The sequence below is a fragment of the Leuresthes tenuis genome, unplaced genomic scaffold (assembly GCF_036924035.1).
Source record: "Leuresthes tenuis unplaced genomic scaffold, fLeuTen1.0.hap1 SCAF_13, whole genome shotgun sequence".
In the NCBI taxonomy this organism is placed as follows: domain Eukaryota; kingdom Metazoa; phylum Chordata; class Actinopteri; order Atheriniformes; family Atherinopsidae; genus Leuresthes; species Leuresthes tenuis.
Window position 1 is genome coordinate 2359707 of NW_027325367.1, and position 17804 is coordinate 2377510.

The following is a 17804-nucleotide window of genomic DNA, read 5'->3' on the forward strand; positions in this document are numbered from 1 at the left end:
AACAGTCTGCAAACAGTCTGCAAACAAAAACAGTTGCAAACAAAAACAGTCCGCAAACAAAAACAGTCTGCACACAGTCTGCAAACAGTCTGAAAACAGTCTGCAAACAGTCAGCAAACAGTCTGCAAACAGTCTGCAAACAGTCTGCAAACAGTCTGCAAACAAAAACAGTTGCAAACAAAAACAGTCTGCAAACAGTCTGCAAACAAAAACAATCAGCAAACAAAAACAGTCTGAAAACAGTCTGCACACAGTCTGCAAACAATCTGCAAACAGTCTGCAAACAGTCTGCAAACAATCTGCACACAGTCTGCACACAATCTGCAAACAGTCTGCACACAGTCTGCAAACAGTCTGCAAACAAAAACAATCAGCAAACAAAAACAGTCTGCAAACAGTCTGCAAACAATCTGCACACAGTCTGCAAACAATCTACAAACAGTCTGCAAACAGTCTGCAAATAAAAACAATCTACAAACAGTCTGCAAACAGTCTACAAACAGTCTGCAAACAGTCTACAAACAAAAACAATCTGCAAACAAAAACAGTCTGAAAACAGTCTGAAAACAATCTGCAAACAGTCTGCAAACAAAAACAATCTGCAAACAAAAACAGTCTGCACACAGTCTGCTAACAAAAACAGTCTTCAAACAAAAACAGTCTGCACACAGACTGCAAATAGTCTGCAAACATTCTGCAAACAAAAACAGTCTGCACACAGACTGCAAATAGTCTGCAAACAGTCTGCAAACAAAAACAGTCTGCAAACAAAAACAGTCTGCAAACAAAAACAGTCTGCACACAAAAACAGTCTGCACACAGACTGCAAATAGTCTGCAAACAGTCTGCAAACAAAAACAGTCTGCAAACAAAAACAGTCTGCACACAGACTGCAAATAGTCTGCAAACAGTCTGCAAACAAAAACAGTCTGCAAACAAAAACAATCTGCAAACAAAAACAGTCTGCAAACAAAAACAGTCTGCACACAGATTGCAAACAGTCTGCACTGTGAGGGCAAAAACTGGCAATAATAAGCACAACTTATATTAAATGATACTCTTGAAACCCGAAAGTATTTCTGGTTACCAAAAGACAAATATGTGCACAATACGGGGAAAAATGCCTTAAAAACATTCAAATAAATATATAAAAACATTTTTAAACCTTCTCCCACTCAGATAGTGTCTAAAGCAGAAAAACTTAAAGTTATTGCATGAAAATGTCTAAAAAGATGAAGGAAACTAGATTTCCACCAAACACAAACCTGAAAAACCTCTAACCCGTTCACCTGCGTTATTAAAATGTTATCAGGCTTATACTAAAATAGGATTAATCAGGTTTTTTTTTTTAATTATTTGTTAGAAAATGAATTAAACAGGATATTTTGATGATTTGACACCAATGGACAGTTACAGTGTGAAGTTAAGATGCCGTAACTATGGTTACAGAATAATGAAACGTACCAGAATATGAGACTTCTGGACCACAAAATTGTGAAATAACTACGTTTTGCATTAAATGAAAGTGTCTTACATGCTGAAACACTCATTTTCAAGGCTCCACAAACATTAGATTTCTATTTCTCCAATTAATTCCTTTGCAAATGGTAAAAATAGTTACATTATCACACAAATTAAATCATCCAAAAGAACCAAGTTTGAGTTCCACACGATGCGATATTGTCTGACATCTTCTCCCGTCGCCATCAGCTGTTGTGGGTTAGAGTTACGCTGAGAAAACACACAGTTAGGTTAACGTCTCACTAAGATATTGTTAGTAATTATTAAGTTATTCAACCCGTGGCTCCTGGGAGGGGGGATTCAGCGTGGGTGTCCTGTGAACTGCAGAAGGACATCAAAGACGAGGCGCTCTCTAAAAATGTCAACACATTCCTCGCTGTATACGCACACATGGGACATCAAATCCACCCGGACAGGCTGCCAAAAACAGAGCAACGTGGAGCCGAACCACCACATTTCAGCACAAATTGTTCCTCCGTGCATCCTCCCACCAAACCTGTTGCATCCACAGCTTTGCAGAGTGGAATTTAAACAAAACAGGCCAAAGATCTAAACAGTTTCTGTTAAAAAGGCATCATGGGAAGTGCAGTCAGGTGAGGTAAGCAGAAGCTGTCTTTGAGTTAAAGTTAAAAGGCAGATTTACTGGCTTTAGCTAAATATTCTCTATATTCTTTAATTGTTAATGTCCAAAAATGATCCTAAAGGTTTGTATTTGGTACAAAAAGCAGCTTCAAATATGATGCACAAACAAATCTGTGACCAAATTTACCCAGAATTCTCCACACATGACGTTAGCTTATCATCCTCCATGCTACACCCGCTCTAATTTTAGGAGTAGCAGACGACCTAATGACTGAATGCTTATATTTTACAAGTTGAAGGACCTCCATTGTGACAAAACAGAACAAAAACAAACAAACAAACAAAACAGGCCAAAAATCTAAACAGTTTCTGTTAAAAAGGCATCATGGGAAATGCAGTCAGGTGAGGTAAGCAGAAGCTGGCTTTGAGTTAAAGTTAAAAGGCAGATTTACAGGTTTTAGCTAAATATTCTCTATATTCTTTAATTGTTAATGTCCAAAAATGATCCTAAAGGTTTGTATTTGGTACAAAAAGCAGCTTCAAATATGATGCACAAACAAATCTGTGACCAAATTTACCCAGAATTCTCCACGCATGACGTTAGCTTATCATCCTCCATGCTACACCCGCTCTAATTTTAGGAGTAGCAGACGACCTAATGACTGAATGCTTATATTTTACAAGTTGAAGGACCTCCATTGTGACAAAACAGAACAAAAACAAACAAACAAACAAAACAGGCCAAAAATCTAAACAGTTTCTGTTAAAAAGGCATCATGGGAAATGCAGTCAGGTGAGGTAAGCAGAAGCTGGCTTTGAGTTAAAGTTAAAAGGCAGATTTACAGGTTTTAGCTAAATATTCTCTATATTCTTTAATTGTTAATGTCCAAAAATGATCCTAAAGGTTTGTATTTGGTACAAAAAGCAGCTTCAAATATGATGCACAAACAAATCTGTGACCAAATTTACCCAGAATTCTCCACGCATGACGTTAGCTTATCATCCTCCATGCTACACCCGCTCTAATTTTAGGAGTAGCAGACGACCTAATGACTGAATGCTTATATTTTACAAGTTGAAGGACCTCCATTGTGACAAAACAGAACAAAAACAAACAAACAAACAAAACAGGCCAAAAATCTAAACAGTTTCTGTTAAAAAGGCATCATGGGAAGTACAGTCAGGTGAGGTAAGCAGAAGTTGGCTTTCAGTTAAAGTTAAAAGGCAGATTTACAGGTTTTAGCTAAATATTCTCTATATTCTTTAATTGTTAATGTCCAAAAATGATCCTAAAGGTTTGTATTTGGTACAAAAAGCAGCTTCAAATATGATGCACAAACAAATCTGTGACCAAATTTACCCAGAATTCTCCACGCATGACGTTAGCTTATCATCCTCCATGCTACACCCGCTCTAATTTTAGGAGTAGCAGACGACCTAATGACTGAATGCTTATATTTTACAAGTTGAAGGACCTCCATTGTGACAAAACAGAACAAAAACAAACAAACAAACAAAACAGGCCAAAAATCTAAACAGTTTCTGTTTAAAAGGCATCATGGGAAGTACAGTCAGGTGAGGTAAGCAGAAGCTGGCTTTGAGTTAAAGTTAAAAGGCAGATTTACAGGTTTTAGCTAAATATTCTCTATATTCTTTAATTGTTAATGCCCAAAAATGATCCTAAAGGTTTGTATTTGGTACAAAAAGCAGCTTCAAATATGATGCACAAACAAATCTGTGACCAAATTTACCCAGAATTCTCCACGCATGACGTTAGCTTATCATCCTCCATGCTACACCCGCTCTAATTTTAGGAGTAGCAGACGACCTTATGACTGAATGTGCTTATATTTTACAAGTTGAAGGACCTCCATTGTGAAGAGGTTTAAGTCTAAATGTCTTTTTGAGATCATGAGAATGTTTTAGTGAAATCTAACCGCTTCCTGCCAAGAATTCATCTGGCAGCGCCTCTGTGGGGAAGCTGTCAAATTTAAAAGGAAGCAGTTTTTCACAGTTTGATTATCTCTTCTGTCAGATGTAATGATAACAAAATAACTGCCGAGATCTTAAGAGGGGATCTGGCCAAAATCTGAATATGCATCTAGGAGAAAGCTTCAGGCAGATGAGCTGAATTATCTTTAAATATTGATTTTCTGTGTTCAGCTGCTGCTGCTGCTAAAAAACTGGCCGTGTCAGATGAGACGGAGCGCACCATGAAAGTCACGTGGACTCCGGCGCCAGGCAAGGTGGTCAACTACCGGCTCAAGTATGTCCCCAGTGGTGGAGGCAAAGAGGTGGTGCTAAAGATGGCCGGGGCGGCCACCTCCACCACCATGAAGCGCCTGCAGCCCATGACCACGTACAACATCACCGTTCTACCCATTTACAAGCGTGGGGAAGGAAAAGCAAGGCAAGGAGTAGGAACGACACGTACGTTGGTCCATAATTCAACCCTCTGAGAGACAGTACACCGCAGAAACATGTGCATCTTAACCAAGGCGTTTAAACCTGCCCTCAGCCTGGAGTTTGGCTGTTTAAAACGAGCTGCTGAGGTTATTTCTCAGTTTTGTGACGTCGTGGAGGAGCTTCGGTTTTCCACATGACAAAACTTAGGGTGTAGAATCAAGAAAAATGGTGCAAACGTCAGCTTTTAGGGGCTTTTAGGTCACTTATCAGCATCAAATCAGTCATTTTCTAAAATGATAATTGATAACATAATCAATTCTAATGATTCTTTTAAGCATATTGCAGCAGAACTGGGACCTAATCTAAACCTAATCCTGGAGTTTGGGTGTTTAAAACGAGCTGCTGAGGTTATTTCTCAGAGTTTTGTGACGTCGTGGAGGAGCTTCGGTATTCCACATGACAAAACTTAGGGTGTAGAATCAAGAAAAATGGTTTTAGGGGCTTTTTGGTCACTTATCAACATCAAATCAGTCATTTTTTCTGGTTAGTATAATCAATTCTAATTATTCTTTTAAGCATATTGCAGCAGAACTGGGACCTAATCTAAGGGCACATTTTACCAAGTGAAACGATTCGATTTATTCACTTGTTTTTCTCTTGTCATTCAAATGTTTTAGTTTCTCACCTGAAAACCCAATTTGGGTTTTTTTTTACGGAGTAAATCTTATTATTTGTGGTTATGAAGTTCTGTCTCAGTGCTACATGAGTAAATCAGAAAGGTAAATCAAAGGGTGTGGGAGCAAAGATCTCGTCTAACCTGGTCTCAGGATAAAGCCTAAAGAAAGCCATAAATACCCGTCTTCCTGTACGGATTTTAAAGGTTTAGTTTGTGAATAAATGAAGGCCTGAGCCAATAATGCCCTGTCGGTTCTGTTTAGGGTTAGGGATAGGACTGATTTGTGTGAATGATCAGTTAAAAAGGGTAAAACAACATTCCTCTTCCCTCAGTGGGAGCTTCCTTCTGATCTGAAGAACAGTGCAATTCTTTTGGGCCAGGAGGATGATCTCCGTTGTTAAATAAAATGGGGAAAAAATAGCTCTTTTTTTAGTGTTTTTGTTTCCAGAGAAATGTGACCACGGGTCACGTTGCCACGGAAACGGTGAGATTCTGTCGCTGAAGTCTCCGATTTTTTCAGGTTGAGGGACTGAGTGAAGTTTAAACGGCTTGTTAAGATGAGTTTTCTCACAGCACAACTCTAAAATCACAGTGAAACACACGCTCAGTCACACGCTAGCAGTACTAACACACTGCATGACACTGGGCTTTTTAATGACTGACGCCAACTTCAAGGAATTGTATTATGGACTAATGAAAAGCTTGACTTGGCTGTTCTTTTAAACCTTGGAGTAGTGTCGAGTTCAGTCCTGGACGAGTTTGTCCTGAAGTTCCCGCTGGCTTCTTTTATTTCAGTGTCACCCTACAAGCCTCCCAGGAACCTGCAGACCTCAGAGCCCACCAAGACCAGTTTCAGGGTCTCCTGGGATCCAGCGCCAGGGGCTGTTAGGGGCTACAAAGTGACCTTTCACCCCACGGGAAATGACGTTGACCTGGGCGAGCTCCAGGTCGGCCCATATGATAGCACGGTCGTTCTGGAGGAACTCAGGTAAGCTGCAGATGCTTTGATGATGTGAGTTTCCTGCAAAGCTCCTGAAGCAAAACAGCAGACTCACAATTAATTCACAACGAGTGAAAAACTAAACTGTCTGTCAAAGAAAAGCTTCCAATGATCAGTGAGATGTGTTGTAGGCAGCAGATCTGCTCGGTTAACAGATGATGTAACCCATAGGTGTCAAACTCTGGCCCGCGAGGCAATTTCAAATTAATATTAGAGCTGGCCCGCCAGTATTATACGGCGGCAGCGCTGTAACACCGCTTATACTACAAATCCCATAATGCTTTGCGGTTGTTTTGGCGCGTCAATTAGGACAGAGGCAGAAACGCCCGCTCCTCTGTGTCAGTAGCATCTATGCTAGCGGTCTTCTTGTGCCCCCCGCCTCTCCCCCAGACCACACTTCGACCTCAAACCACAGCTGTCACTGTTACCTACCAAAAAATGGCCAAAAGAAAGGCAGAAAATTGATGGGAGACAGAATATCTGTTTATGTAAAAGACAGACCTGTTTGTCTTGTTTGTGGAGCTAACGCGTCAGTAACTAAGGCGTAACTAAGGAGTAACTAAGGAGTAACTAAGGATATAATATTAGATACACTATGAAACGAAACACCTGGACACAGCTCAAAGGAGCCAGAAAGTAAAGGAGATGAAAAGAGGTTTATGTTATTTTATTTTCACATTTATTAGCCTGTGTAAGAAGCTAATTTTGACATAAATCAGAAGGCTGCAAACAGAAAGGAGGCATTAAATTTTCATTTTAATTAAATTTAATATGCCATTGATATGTTTTTATTATTATTATTAGCAGCTCAGTTTTGCAGCCCTGGACTTTAAAGTTATTTAAGCCTTGCTGGTTCAGTATTCATTGTTAAATCAAAACTTGTTGGGTTCCATATTAAAAGGTTAATTAGTTCAACCTTTTTGGCCCGCGGCTTTGTTCAATTTAACATTTCGGCCCACTGTGTATTTGAGTTTGACCCCCCTGATGTAACCTTTCCGATAGGCTTCTCTGAGGTTTCTGTTGGAGGTGAGCTAGCTTAGTAACTACGATTTACATAGATATAACACCTGAGTTAACATTAGTGTCTGATATAGTAGTTTAATAATGGAAATAGTGTGAAATCAGACACATAAGATGATGTTTAATGTCCACACACTGAGCATTTGTGCTCCTTTTAATGGATAATGAGCGATATATTCCCAGATAAAGGACCCAGAACAGAGATTAGCTGCCAATTTAAGTACATTTATGTTGCTTTTCTCCTATTTAAAGAAAAACCATAACCTGCCATGACGCGACTGATGTGATTTTACGTCATTTCCTCTCTTCTCAGGGCAGGAACCAAGTACTCTGTTGCCGTGTTTGGGATGTTTGATGGAGGCGTGAGTTTGCCTCTTGCAGGAGAGGAGAAGACGACCCTCACTGAGGACCCTGAACCTCCTCCTCTCGATCCTTCTGGTAAACGCTGCACCACACACTGCTCTCCATTAACAGCCTCAGAGAGCAGAGCAGACACTCTGATCCGAGCCAGAATGTGGAATTATTGTTGATATCGCTCTGGGATCGCAGTTTGGAACTTGGTGCAGATGATTATGATTAGAAAGAAGCTGCTCTGAGCTGCTTGAATTAATGTGGAGCACAATTACATAACTTTTCCAAACGTATGATGTAGTGTTGACACTGATGTTTCCAAACTGCCCAGATGAACATCTCCTCTGGCTACTGAAAGTCTCTGTGTGACCCTTTGACCTTCTGACCTTTAATTATATCCTAAATATCTCTCCTGAACCCCTGAGGCTCTGCACCTGCCTGCCAAATGCGTCTTTAGCCGTTCGAAAGTAGATATTTCCCAGTTTGATGTTGTCTGAAGTGTGGAAAAAAGGCTGTTTGCAATTACAGACCCTTTTTTTTATGATGCAGAAGGTTAGCTGCCACAGGCTTGGAAGGGGCTCGGAAAATGTGTCTCATAAGACCCTGTGGAGGTGCTGAAACTGCACCGGGAACAGATGTGGTGAACCACAGAGCAGGGAACCGGCCGGGATGTTCCACTGAGGTTCCTGCCCCTGAGGTTTCTCCCACTGAGGTTCCTCCTTCTGAGGTTCCTGCCACTGAGGTTCCTCCTTCTGAGGTTCCTGCCACTGAGGTTCCTCCCCCTGAGGTTCCTGCCCCTGAGGTTCCTTCCTCTGCAGTTCCTGCCACTGAGGTTCCTCCCTCTGAGGTTCCTCCCACCGAGGTTCCTCCCCCTGAGGTTCCTTCCTCTAAGTTTCCTCCCCCTGAGGTTCCTCCCTCTGAGGTTCCTCCCCCTGAGGTTCCTGACCCTGAGGTTCCTCCCTCTGAGGTTCCTGCTACTGAGGTTCCCCCCCCGAGGTTCCTCCCAGTTAGTTAGTTAGTCTCCGCCCCCGAGCGCAGGATTGGTCGACATGTTTCAGTTGTTTTCTGGGACTGAAAGTTGTTTTCAGTAAAAAATGAATAATGTGTTATTGTTGGTACAGATACTGAGGTACATGTGACCTAAAGCACAAGATATGTCATAAACTAATAAAAAATCACAGGGACTTTAAGTTTTGACAGCGTTGCATTATCTCAGAACATCTGATGGCGGAATGATGTAAATCTACCGCATGTTGACTCTGCATCTGCTCCACTTCTTCTCTGTCAGGCTTTCTTAAATGGCGCGTTTTTGATGTTGGAGTGAAAAACGATTCCCTTTCACGGCCTGAAGCTTTGGCAGCTGCTGGCTTGAACACAAAAACAACAACAGCAGCTCAGAGTTGCAGCAGGTTTCTGCAGGAAAGCAGTGATTTATGTGCCTCGGGCAGACAGAGCTGGGTATTTATTTGCTCCTGCTCACTGGATCCAGAAGGCATCTGCAGCACATTGGATGCCCCTTAAAGTTGCCTTTGTTGTGATTAATGAACGCTGGACGGACACATGAGCATGTTGTTTATCAGTGGTGCTTTAACTGCAGCTGAGTGTGCTAAACTAGAGCTTAAAACATCAACTGTCTCCTAACCTGTTTGCGGTTGCACACACAGGCGCCTGTGGGCGTTTTCAGTCCTTCAGATGCCTGGAGCAGGAATGTTCGGTACCTTTGTGGATGCCTCTGTTTCAGACACTGGCTGCTGGAGGAGGGGTCAGCCGACAAGACCACAGGGATGCATATAAAAGCCAAACGACTCGCTGAGATGGAGGAAAAACCCTGAAGACGGCAGCTGTCATGCAATGTGTTACCAGTGTGAATTACTTGTGTTGCATCATACTTTGTAAAACTCTGTGCTGTGTAAACATCTCTGTGGCTTCTCATTCTCTGTCTTCCTGATGCTTCCTCTCACTTTTTAACACACAAAACAGTGAATTTAAACCTGCACAGACACTCGTGGCGGGTGTCCGTTGCGTTCCCGGCGTCTCTCTGACTTCCTGCCCCCATCGCCTGTCTCTCTGCAGACAATCAGTGCAGGACCAGTGCGAAGGCCGACATCGTGCTGCTGGTCGACGGCTCCTGGAGTATCGGCCGCATCAACTTCAAAACCATCCGCAACTTCATCGCTCGCATGGTTACGGTGTTCGATATCGGGCCGGACAGAGTGCAGATTGGTAATGTTTCCACCTCTCTCAGCATCTAGTTGTGAGAATGCATTAAGGCATTCCCACTATTGTTTTCCTGTTTATCTTTATTATTGTGAGAATGCTTTAAGGCATTCTCACTATTGTTTTCCTGTTTCTCTTTTTTGGCACTTAACTACTCCTGCAATCTTTCACCGATTTCAACAATTTTGGTATCAAAACGTTCAGCTCCTTCAAGAGATTTATGCTATGACTTTTGGTGTTGATATCTTTTACACTTTTTAAACTATTTAACTTTTAATTCAAATTTTCCCGTCATTCAAATGAATGGCAATTTCTTTCAACTCTTTAAAAACTTCCTCCTCTTTCCAACCTAACTAGTTCAACATACATTCAGCTGGAGACACCATTCAAACTGTAAAATGTTCACAAGACATTAAGCTATTACCAAATGATTCAGCTTTTTAAAATATTAAGCCAATTTTGAAATATGACAGTTTAAAAAACATGAAAATTTTTGCTCCTTCTTGATTTTTATGAATGAGAAGATTAGAGTGGTACACTGATCATTTTAACTTTTTCTGATTTTCAAACAAATTCCTCTAACTTTCATGCTGTTTAACTCAGACAAACAAATTATACCTTAAAATGTAGGAACACTTGTCCTCTTTCAGCTGATGTAACTACTAAAGAGCTCACATTTACAGAATTTCAGCTATGAGCCTTGAAGCCAGAGAAACCTTTCAATTTCTCTCACTAACTCCAATGGAAATTTGGTCTGACGCCAGAGACAGGTTCAACTGTGTTCAACTCGCTGCCGTTTAAATTTCTTTCACTCCATTGAAATAAAAACTACATTGCCGCGTTCCTCCAAGCCTTCTGCTTCTTACGGTCTTCAAATTATTTTCCTCGCTCTTCCAGTTTTCTCACAGGAGGTCATAGTATCCAAAAAAGCAATTTCTGCAGGTTATACAGGGAGAGAGCTGTTAAGCAGCAGTTGATTACAAACATTCCTGTCACTGATGACATCACTGATGACATCACTTCCACTCCCTGCTGTATATTACACTGAAGCCATTTTAACTATTATTCACTTGATTTCTGCTAAATTTTCACTAGATTCAGCTTTTTGAGCATGTTCAACTAATCAATTCAACTTAAAAAGCATTCTCACTGCTGTTTCGCAAGAATAGCTTTTTTTTCTAGTTGCATTTTATTTTCCATCTGCAGGGAAGATCATTCCCTTAAAGCACAGCCAGTCGAACCCAGATCTCCCACACGAAAGGTGGCAATCATACCACTACACTATCCAGACCCAGTTTAAAATCTCAAAGCTTGTGCATCTTCTGCCTTTGTCACAGGCTTCTGTGTTTGTTGCTGGCATCATTTGACTGTAAAGCTGATTGAGTTGGTGAATCCATGGCATGTTTTCTGCAGGTCTGGCTCAGTACAGTGGAGACCCAAAGACCGAATGGCACCTCAACGCTCACTCCACCAAAGAGTCTCTGCTGAATGCGATCGCCAGCCTGCCGTATAAAGGAGGAAACACCATGACAGGTGATGTCACGCTGACCTGTTAGCCTGGTCATAAATGCATGAAACGAGACAGATAACAAGAAGCTTTTCCTGCATTTCCTTCTGTTTGCCTGTCAGAACATCCTGTTTGGAGAGGAGAAAATGAACAATGTTTCCGAGTAAAATCAAACCAACTCTGTAAACTTTGAGATTAGCTTTTGAAATGCTATCACATCAGATTCTATGTTTCTGTTTCTGTTTCTGTATTTATCAGACGCTTTTATCCAAAGCGACTTACAAATGAAGATATAACAGCTTTATAAAAAGCTAACAATAAGCTAACAATAAGCTAACAATAAGCTCCATAGAAGGAACCCAGGAGTCCGACTCTGTCAGAGGGGACAGAGTAGAGATAGGGTGCAGGCATAGAAGGAAGTGCAGAAAGATAAAGTGCAGAGATAGAGGGGGGAGGGAAGTACAAGGTAAGTGCTGGGATAGGAGATGCTCTCTGAAGAGCTGGGTTTTCAGGAGCTTCTTGAAGATAGACAGGGACGCCCCTGTTCTGGTAGCGCTCGGTAGGTCATTCCACCATCGTGGGACGACACATGAACAGAGTTTGGATTGTCTTAGGCGTGGTGTAGGAGCTGCTAGACGACAATCCTGGGACCAACGGAGGGACCCAGTTGGGACAGAAGCCTTTGCAAGAGCCTTCAAGTAGATGGAGCCGTTCCATTAAGCTCTTTGTAGCTAACATCAGGGACTTGAATCTGATGCTAAGGGCAGCCAGAGGAGCTCAATGAACAGAGGGGGGACGTGTTCTTTTAGGCTGAAGCATTATGAGCCTAAAGGTGGTGGCCTCATCAGGTCTGGGGGGGGGGTAGGGACACAGACGGGCGCGACAGAGTGAATGTAGACCTTTTATTTGAGCTCGTCTGGCTCCGTATCATTGCATGCAACATTTAACTGTCAGAGTCTGGGATCTTCCACTTCTATCGGATGGTTTAGCACTTTGTAGCTAACATCAGGGACTTGGATCTGATGCAGGCGGCTAAGGGCAGCCAGTGGAGTTCAACAGTGAATTACAGTGATATTCTCTCATTATAATGAGCTTTACTCTCCTCAGGAATGGCCCTGAACTACATCCTCCAGAACAACTTCAAGGCCAATGTGGGGATGCGTGCCGACTCCCGTAAAATCGGCGTCCTGATCACTGACGGAAAGTCTCAGGATGAGATCATCTTCAACTCACAGAAGCTGAGAGACAGTGACATCGAGCTGTACGCCGTCGGTGAGTGAGCGAGTCCTTTTGGGCGCTAACGCAGCTGTTTGGACACGTGTTCTGATCCGGTGTTTCGCCCCAGGTGTGAAGAACGCTGACGAGAACGAGCTGAGGTCCATCGCCTCGGACCCCGACGAGATTCACATGTACAACGTGGAAGATTTCCGGTTCCTGCTCGACATCGTGGACGATCTCACTGTGAATCTGTGCAACAGCGTCAAAGGCCCAGGTAGGAAACTGTAGCATCATCACCAGGCATCAAACCAGAACTCAGGCCAGATTCTGCTAAATAAGTACTTATAATAAAAAGTAAACTATACTTATTGATTCTATGAACCAGACTTACCATTTTCAATTCAATTCAATTCAATTCAATTCAATTCAATTCAATTCAATTCAATTCAATTCAATTCAATTCAATTCAATTCAGTTGAATTCAATTCAATTCAATCCAATTCAATTCAATTCAATTCAATTCAATTCAATTCAATTCAATTCAATTCAATTCAACTTTATTTATAAAGCGCCAGATTACAACAATTGTCATCTCAAGGCACTTAAGTAATAAAGTCCAATTCAAGCCAATTGGAATTCAATTCATTGTAATCATAATCCAATTAATTCATATGGAGCCAATTCAAAAATAATATCCTAGCTAAGGAAACCAACAGATTGGACCGAAACTTGTCTTCAGTCCAATCTCCCGTCCTGAGCCTGAGGGACTGTGGAAAGGAACGACTCCCTTTAACAGGAAGAAACCTCTGGCAGAACCAGAACCAGGAAGAAACCTCTGGCAGAACCAGAACCAGGAAGAAACCTCTGGCAGAACCAGAACCAGGAAGAAACCTCTGGCAGAACCAGACTCAGGAAGAAACCTCTGGCCGAACCAGACTCGGGAAGAAACCTCTGGCAGAACCAGAACCAGGAAGGAACCTCTGGCAGAACCAGACTCAGGAAGGAACCTCTGGCAGAACCAGAACCAGGAAGGGTGTCCATCCGCCTCGACCAGCTGGGGTTTGAGAAGACAGAAAAGAGGGAAAAGAGGGGGGAAAAACACCATAACACCATTCAAAGGATACCTGCTGGAACAGGGAAACACAAGTTAATAACCACAATAATGTCACATGGACATAAAATCATTTGAGAAATTAAACAGGAGGAAAAAGAGACCAAAGTGAGGAAAGGTGCATCATGGGAGCTCCCCCAGCAGGCTGGGCCTATAGCAGCAGAACTATGGGATGTTTCAGGCTTCCTGACCCATCCCTAACTATAAGCTTTATCAGAAAGGAAAGTTTCAGCGTGATCTTAAAGGTAGAGAGGGTGTCTGCTTCCTGAAGCCAAACTGGCAGCTGGTTCCACAGAGAGGGGCCTGATAACTGAAGGCTCTGCCTCCCATTCTGCTTTTAGGGGCCTGATAACTGAAGGCTCTGCCTCCCATTCTGCTTTTAGGGGCCTGATAACTGAAGGCTCTGCCTCCCATTCTGCTTTTAGGGGCCTGATAACTGAAGGCTCTGCCTCCCATTCTGCTTTTAGGGGCCTGATAACTGAAGGCTCTGCCTCCCATTCTGCTTTTAGGGGCCTGATAACTGAAGGCTCTGCCTCCCATTCTGCTTTTAGGGGCCTGATAACTGAAGGCTCTGCCTCCCATTCTGCTTTTAGGGGCCTGATAACTGAAGGCTCTGCCTCCCATTCTGCTTTTAGGGGCCTGATAACTGAAGGCTCTGCCTCCCATTCTGCTTTTAGGGGCCTGATAACTGAAGGCTCTGCCTCCCATTTTGCTTTTAGGGGCCTGATAACTGAAGGCTCTGCCTCCCATTCTGCTTTTAGGGGCCTGATAACTGAAGGCTCTGCCTCCCATTCTGCTTTTAGGGGCCTGATAACTGAAGGCTCTGCCTCCCATTCTGCTTTTAGGGGCCTGATAACTGAAGGCTCTGCCTCCCATTCTGCTTTTAGGGGCCTGATAACTGAAGGCTCTGCCTCCCATTCTGCTTTTAGGGGCCTGATAACTGAAGGCTCTGCCTCCCATTCTGCTTTTAGGGGCCTGATAACTGAAGGCTCTGCCTCCCATTCTGCTTTTAGAAACTCTGGGAACCACAAGGAAACCTGCAGCCTGGGAGCAAAGTGCCATTTTCTGCTCTAAAATAACCAAACTTAATGCAATGGTCCAGGCGTTTGCCCCTGATATTTAAAAGAGGATCTCTGGTGGAGTTTGGCTGCTGCTGATCAGGCTTAAAACTTTAAATAGCTCCGAGTCAAAGTTACACCTTTTAGTAATTACTGGTAGTGAAAGTCAGATGGAAACTTTGCAGCTTCAGAAAGTTTTGCTTTGCTGGAATTTACAAAACCACAGTTTTAAAGACTGACAACCATAAATTTTTAGATTTTTACTGCCGGCTTTGAGCTGCTTTTAAAGGTCCTCGAGGGTGAAAGTTGTTCTGCTCAAAAAGCACGACATAAACTTGTCGTCCAAGTTCAAAAAAAGAAATATCAGTAAAATGATGCTTTGCTGGTGCAGCTGCTGTTGCACTGAGTGATGAAACTAATGATGGTGGAAAGCAAAGAGTTCGCCCAGTTTTCTTTTACTCTTAAATCAGTTCCACTCCTAAATGGGAAGAAGAAGAAGCCGAGCCCGAATTTGTACAAATTTAGAACTTAATTCTCATGACAACTTGCGTTATTTCAGGCCATCAAAGGACGCTGCAGCACAGATCCGAGCATCTGATGCCAGCTGTCTGTAAATCAGTTTTAGCAACATGAAAGCGCTCACAGATACCGAACAAACTGCATTTGTCATATTTTTCTGTGTCAGACACCGGGCTGAAGGAGCCCACCAACCTGGTGACATCAGAGGTGACGCACTACTCCTTCCGGGCCACCTGGACGGCTCCCGATGGTGATGTGGACCAGTATCGCGTCACCTACATGATGGTGGCTGGAGGACCCACCATGGAGGTAAGACTAAGACTAACTACCCCCTAAAATCTTTGCTGCATCACACAATCTGAGCACAAGTGGCCAAAGGTGCAGTGCGTTGGATGTAGCAACAATAAGCTCCATAGAAGGAACCCAGGAGTCCGACTCTGTCAGAGGGGACAGAGTAGAGATAGGGTGCAGGCATAGAAGGAAGTGCAGAAAGATAAAGTGCAGAGATAGAGGGGGGAGGGAAGTACAAGGTAAGTGCTGGGATAGGAGATGCTCTCTGAAGAGCTGGGTTTTCAGGAGCTTCTTGAAGATAGACAGGGACGCCCCTGTTCTGGTAGCGCTCGGTAGGTCATTCCACCATCGTGGGACGACACATGAACAGAGTTTGGATTGTCTTAGGCGTGGTGTAGGAGCTGCTAGACGACAATCCTGGGACCAATGGAGGGACCCAGTTGGGACAGAAGCCTTTGCAAGAGCATTCAAGTAGATGGGAGCCGTTCCATTAAGCTCTTTGTAGCTAACATCAGGGACTTGGATCTGATGCTAAGGGCAGCCAGAGGAGCTCAATGAACAGAGGGGGGGCGTGTTCTTTTAGGCTGATCCAAGACCAGACGCACCGCCGCGTTCTGGACCATCTGCAGAGGTTTCACAGGCTGGAGACCAGTTAGGAGACCAGTTAGGAGACCAGTTAGGAAACCAGTTAGGAAACCAGTTAGGAGACCAGTTAGGAAACCAGTTAGGAGACCAGTTAGGAAACCAGTTAGGAGACCAATTAGGAAACCAGTTAGGAAACCAGTTAGGAGACCAGTTAGGAAACCAGTTAGGAAACCAGTTAGGAGACCAGTTAGGAGACCAGTTAGGAAACCAGTTAGGAGACCAGTTAGGAAACCAGTTAGGAGACCAGTTAGGAGACCAGTTAGGAAACCAGTTAGGAGACCAGTTAGGAAACCAGTTAGGAGACCAGTTAGGAAACCAGTTAGGAAACCAGTTAGGAGACCAGTTAGGAGACCAGTTAGGAGAACAGTTAGGAGACCAGTTAGGAAACCAGTTAGGAGACCAGTTAGGAGACCAGTTAGGAAACCAGTTAGGAGACCAATTAGGAAACCAGTTAGGAAACCAGTTAGGAGACCAGTTAGGAAACCAGTTAGGAAACCAGTTAGGAGACCAGTTAGGAGACCAGTTAGGAAACCAGTTAGGAGACCAGTTAGGAAACCAGTTAGGAGACCAGTTAGGAGACCAGTTAGGAAACCAGTTAGGAGACCAGTTAGGAAACCAGTTAGGAGACCAGTTAGGAAACCAGTTAGGAAACCAGTTAGGAGACCAGTTAGGAGACCAGTTAGGAGAACAGTTAGGAGACCAGTTAGGAAACCAGTTAGGAGACCAGTTAGGAAACCAGTTAGGAGACTAGTTAGGAGACCAGTTAGGAGACCAGTTAGGAGACCTGTTAGGAGACTAGTTAGGAAACCAGTTAGGAGACCAGTTAGGAAACCAGTTAGGAGACCAGTTAGGAGACCATGGCCTGCAGCAGGAGCTGGGGGTCATGTTGGGTCAGGGATGGTCTGATCTTTCTTATGTTTAGCTGGGATTTTACTGCAGAAAACACAAGTTCCAAACCTTTTAGCATCAGAAGGACCTTCAGAGGGACCAGTCTGGGCTCATGGGGATGTTTGTCAGTGAAATCCAGAGGTTTGCAGACGGTTCGGCTCAGTTTTGTCCACACAACAGTGTTCTTGAGATTTATCGGTTGCTCTTACATGAGCTTCAGACTTCCCCGGTTCCAAAGCAGCTGAGGTTTGCTGCCACTACGCTGCAATCAGCTTTGTGATGCTAAAAAACCCCAAAGTTGACCCTGAAGATGCGTCACAGAAACATCGGATCCTGCTTCATGGTGCAGATCACAGCTGAGCCTCCATTTCATCCCGAATCAGCGAAATGATCTGCTCCAGTTGCTCTTTCTTCAGAAAATGGAAATTCGAGCTGCTTTCTTTATTTGTGGGATTGTCAGTTGACATATGGATCAATGCATCGCCCATCTTTGAAGGATCTGAATCAGCTAAGATGAAAGGAAGCTGTTCCGCCAGATTTATGAAACTGGATTTCTTTCTTTTGCATTGGAAACAGTTTGAACTTGATGGGTTACAGACATTATGTCCGTTAATGCACCATCCGACGAAGCTGCAGCTTGATTTTCCAGCAGCCGTACAGGAATGTGTCGTGGGTTATCAGCCAAGTTGGACGCCCCGCACCGGCACTTTCCCACCAGCTCATTAATAGTTTCAGCTTAACAGACCATAATCATCTATTGGTGGAAATGTGTGGGCTGGAACGGTCCCAGTGGG

General features: G+C 43.3%; 1 protein-coding gene across 2 annotated transcripts in view; it reads left to right on the top strand.

The window, feature by feature from the left end:
* Positions 1 to 17804, top strand: part of col12a1b (collagen, type XII, alpha 1b) — a 181546-nt gene that overhangs the window by 43354 nt on the left and 120388 nt on the right. The window contains exons 14-21 of one of the 2 annotated variants that reach the window (XM_072362915.1): positions 4267 to 4533; positions 5981 to 6173; positions 7519 to 7643; positions 9630 to 9779; positions 11187 to 11306; positions 12388 to 12552; positions 12626 to 12772; positions 15353 to 15495. In XM_072362915.1, coding sequence (XP_072219016.1) covers positions 4267 to 4533; positions 5981 to 6173; positions 7519 to 7643; positions 9630 to 9779; positions 11187 to 11306; positions 12388 to 12552; positions 12626 to 12772; positions 15353 to 15495 — 1310 coding nt within the window. The remainder of the gene's footprint in view (positions 1 to 4266; positions 4534 to 5980; positions 6174 to 7518; positions 7644 to 9629; positions 9780 to 11186; positions 11307 to 12387; positions 12553 to 12625; positions 12773 to 15352; positions 15496 to 17804) is intronic. The other variant, XM_072362916.1, reaches the window with a different exon arrangement.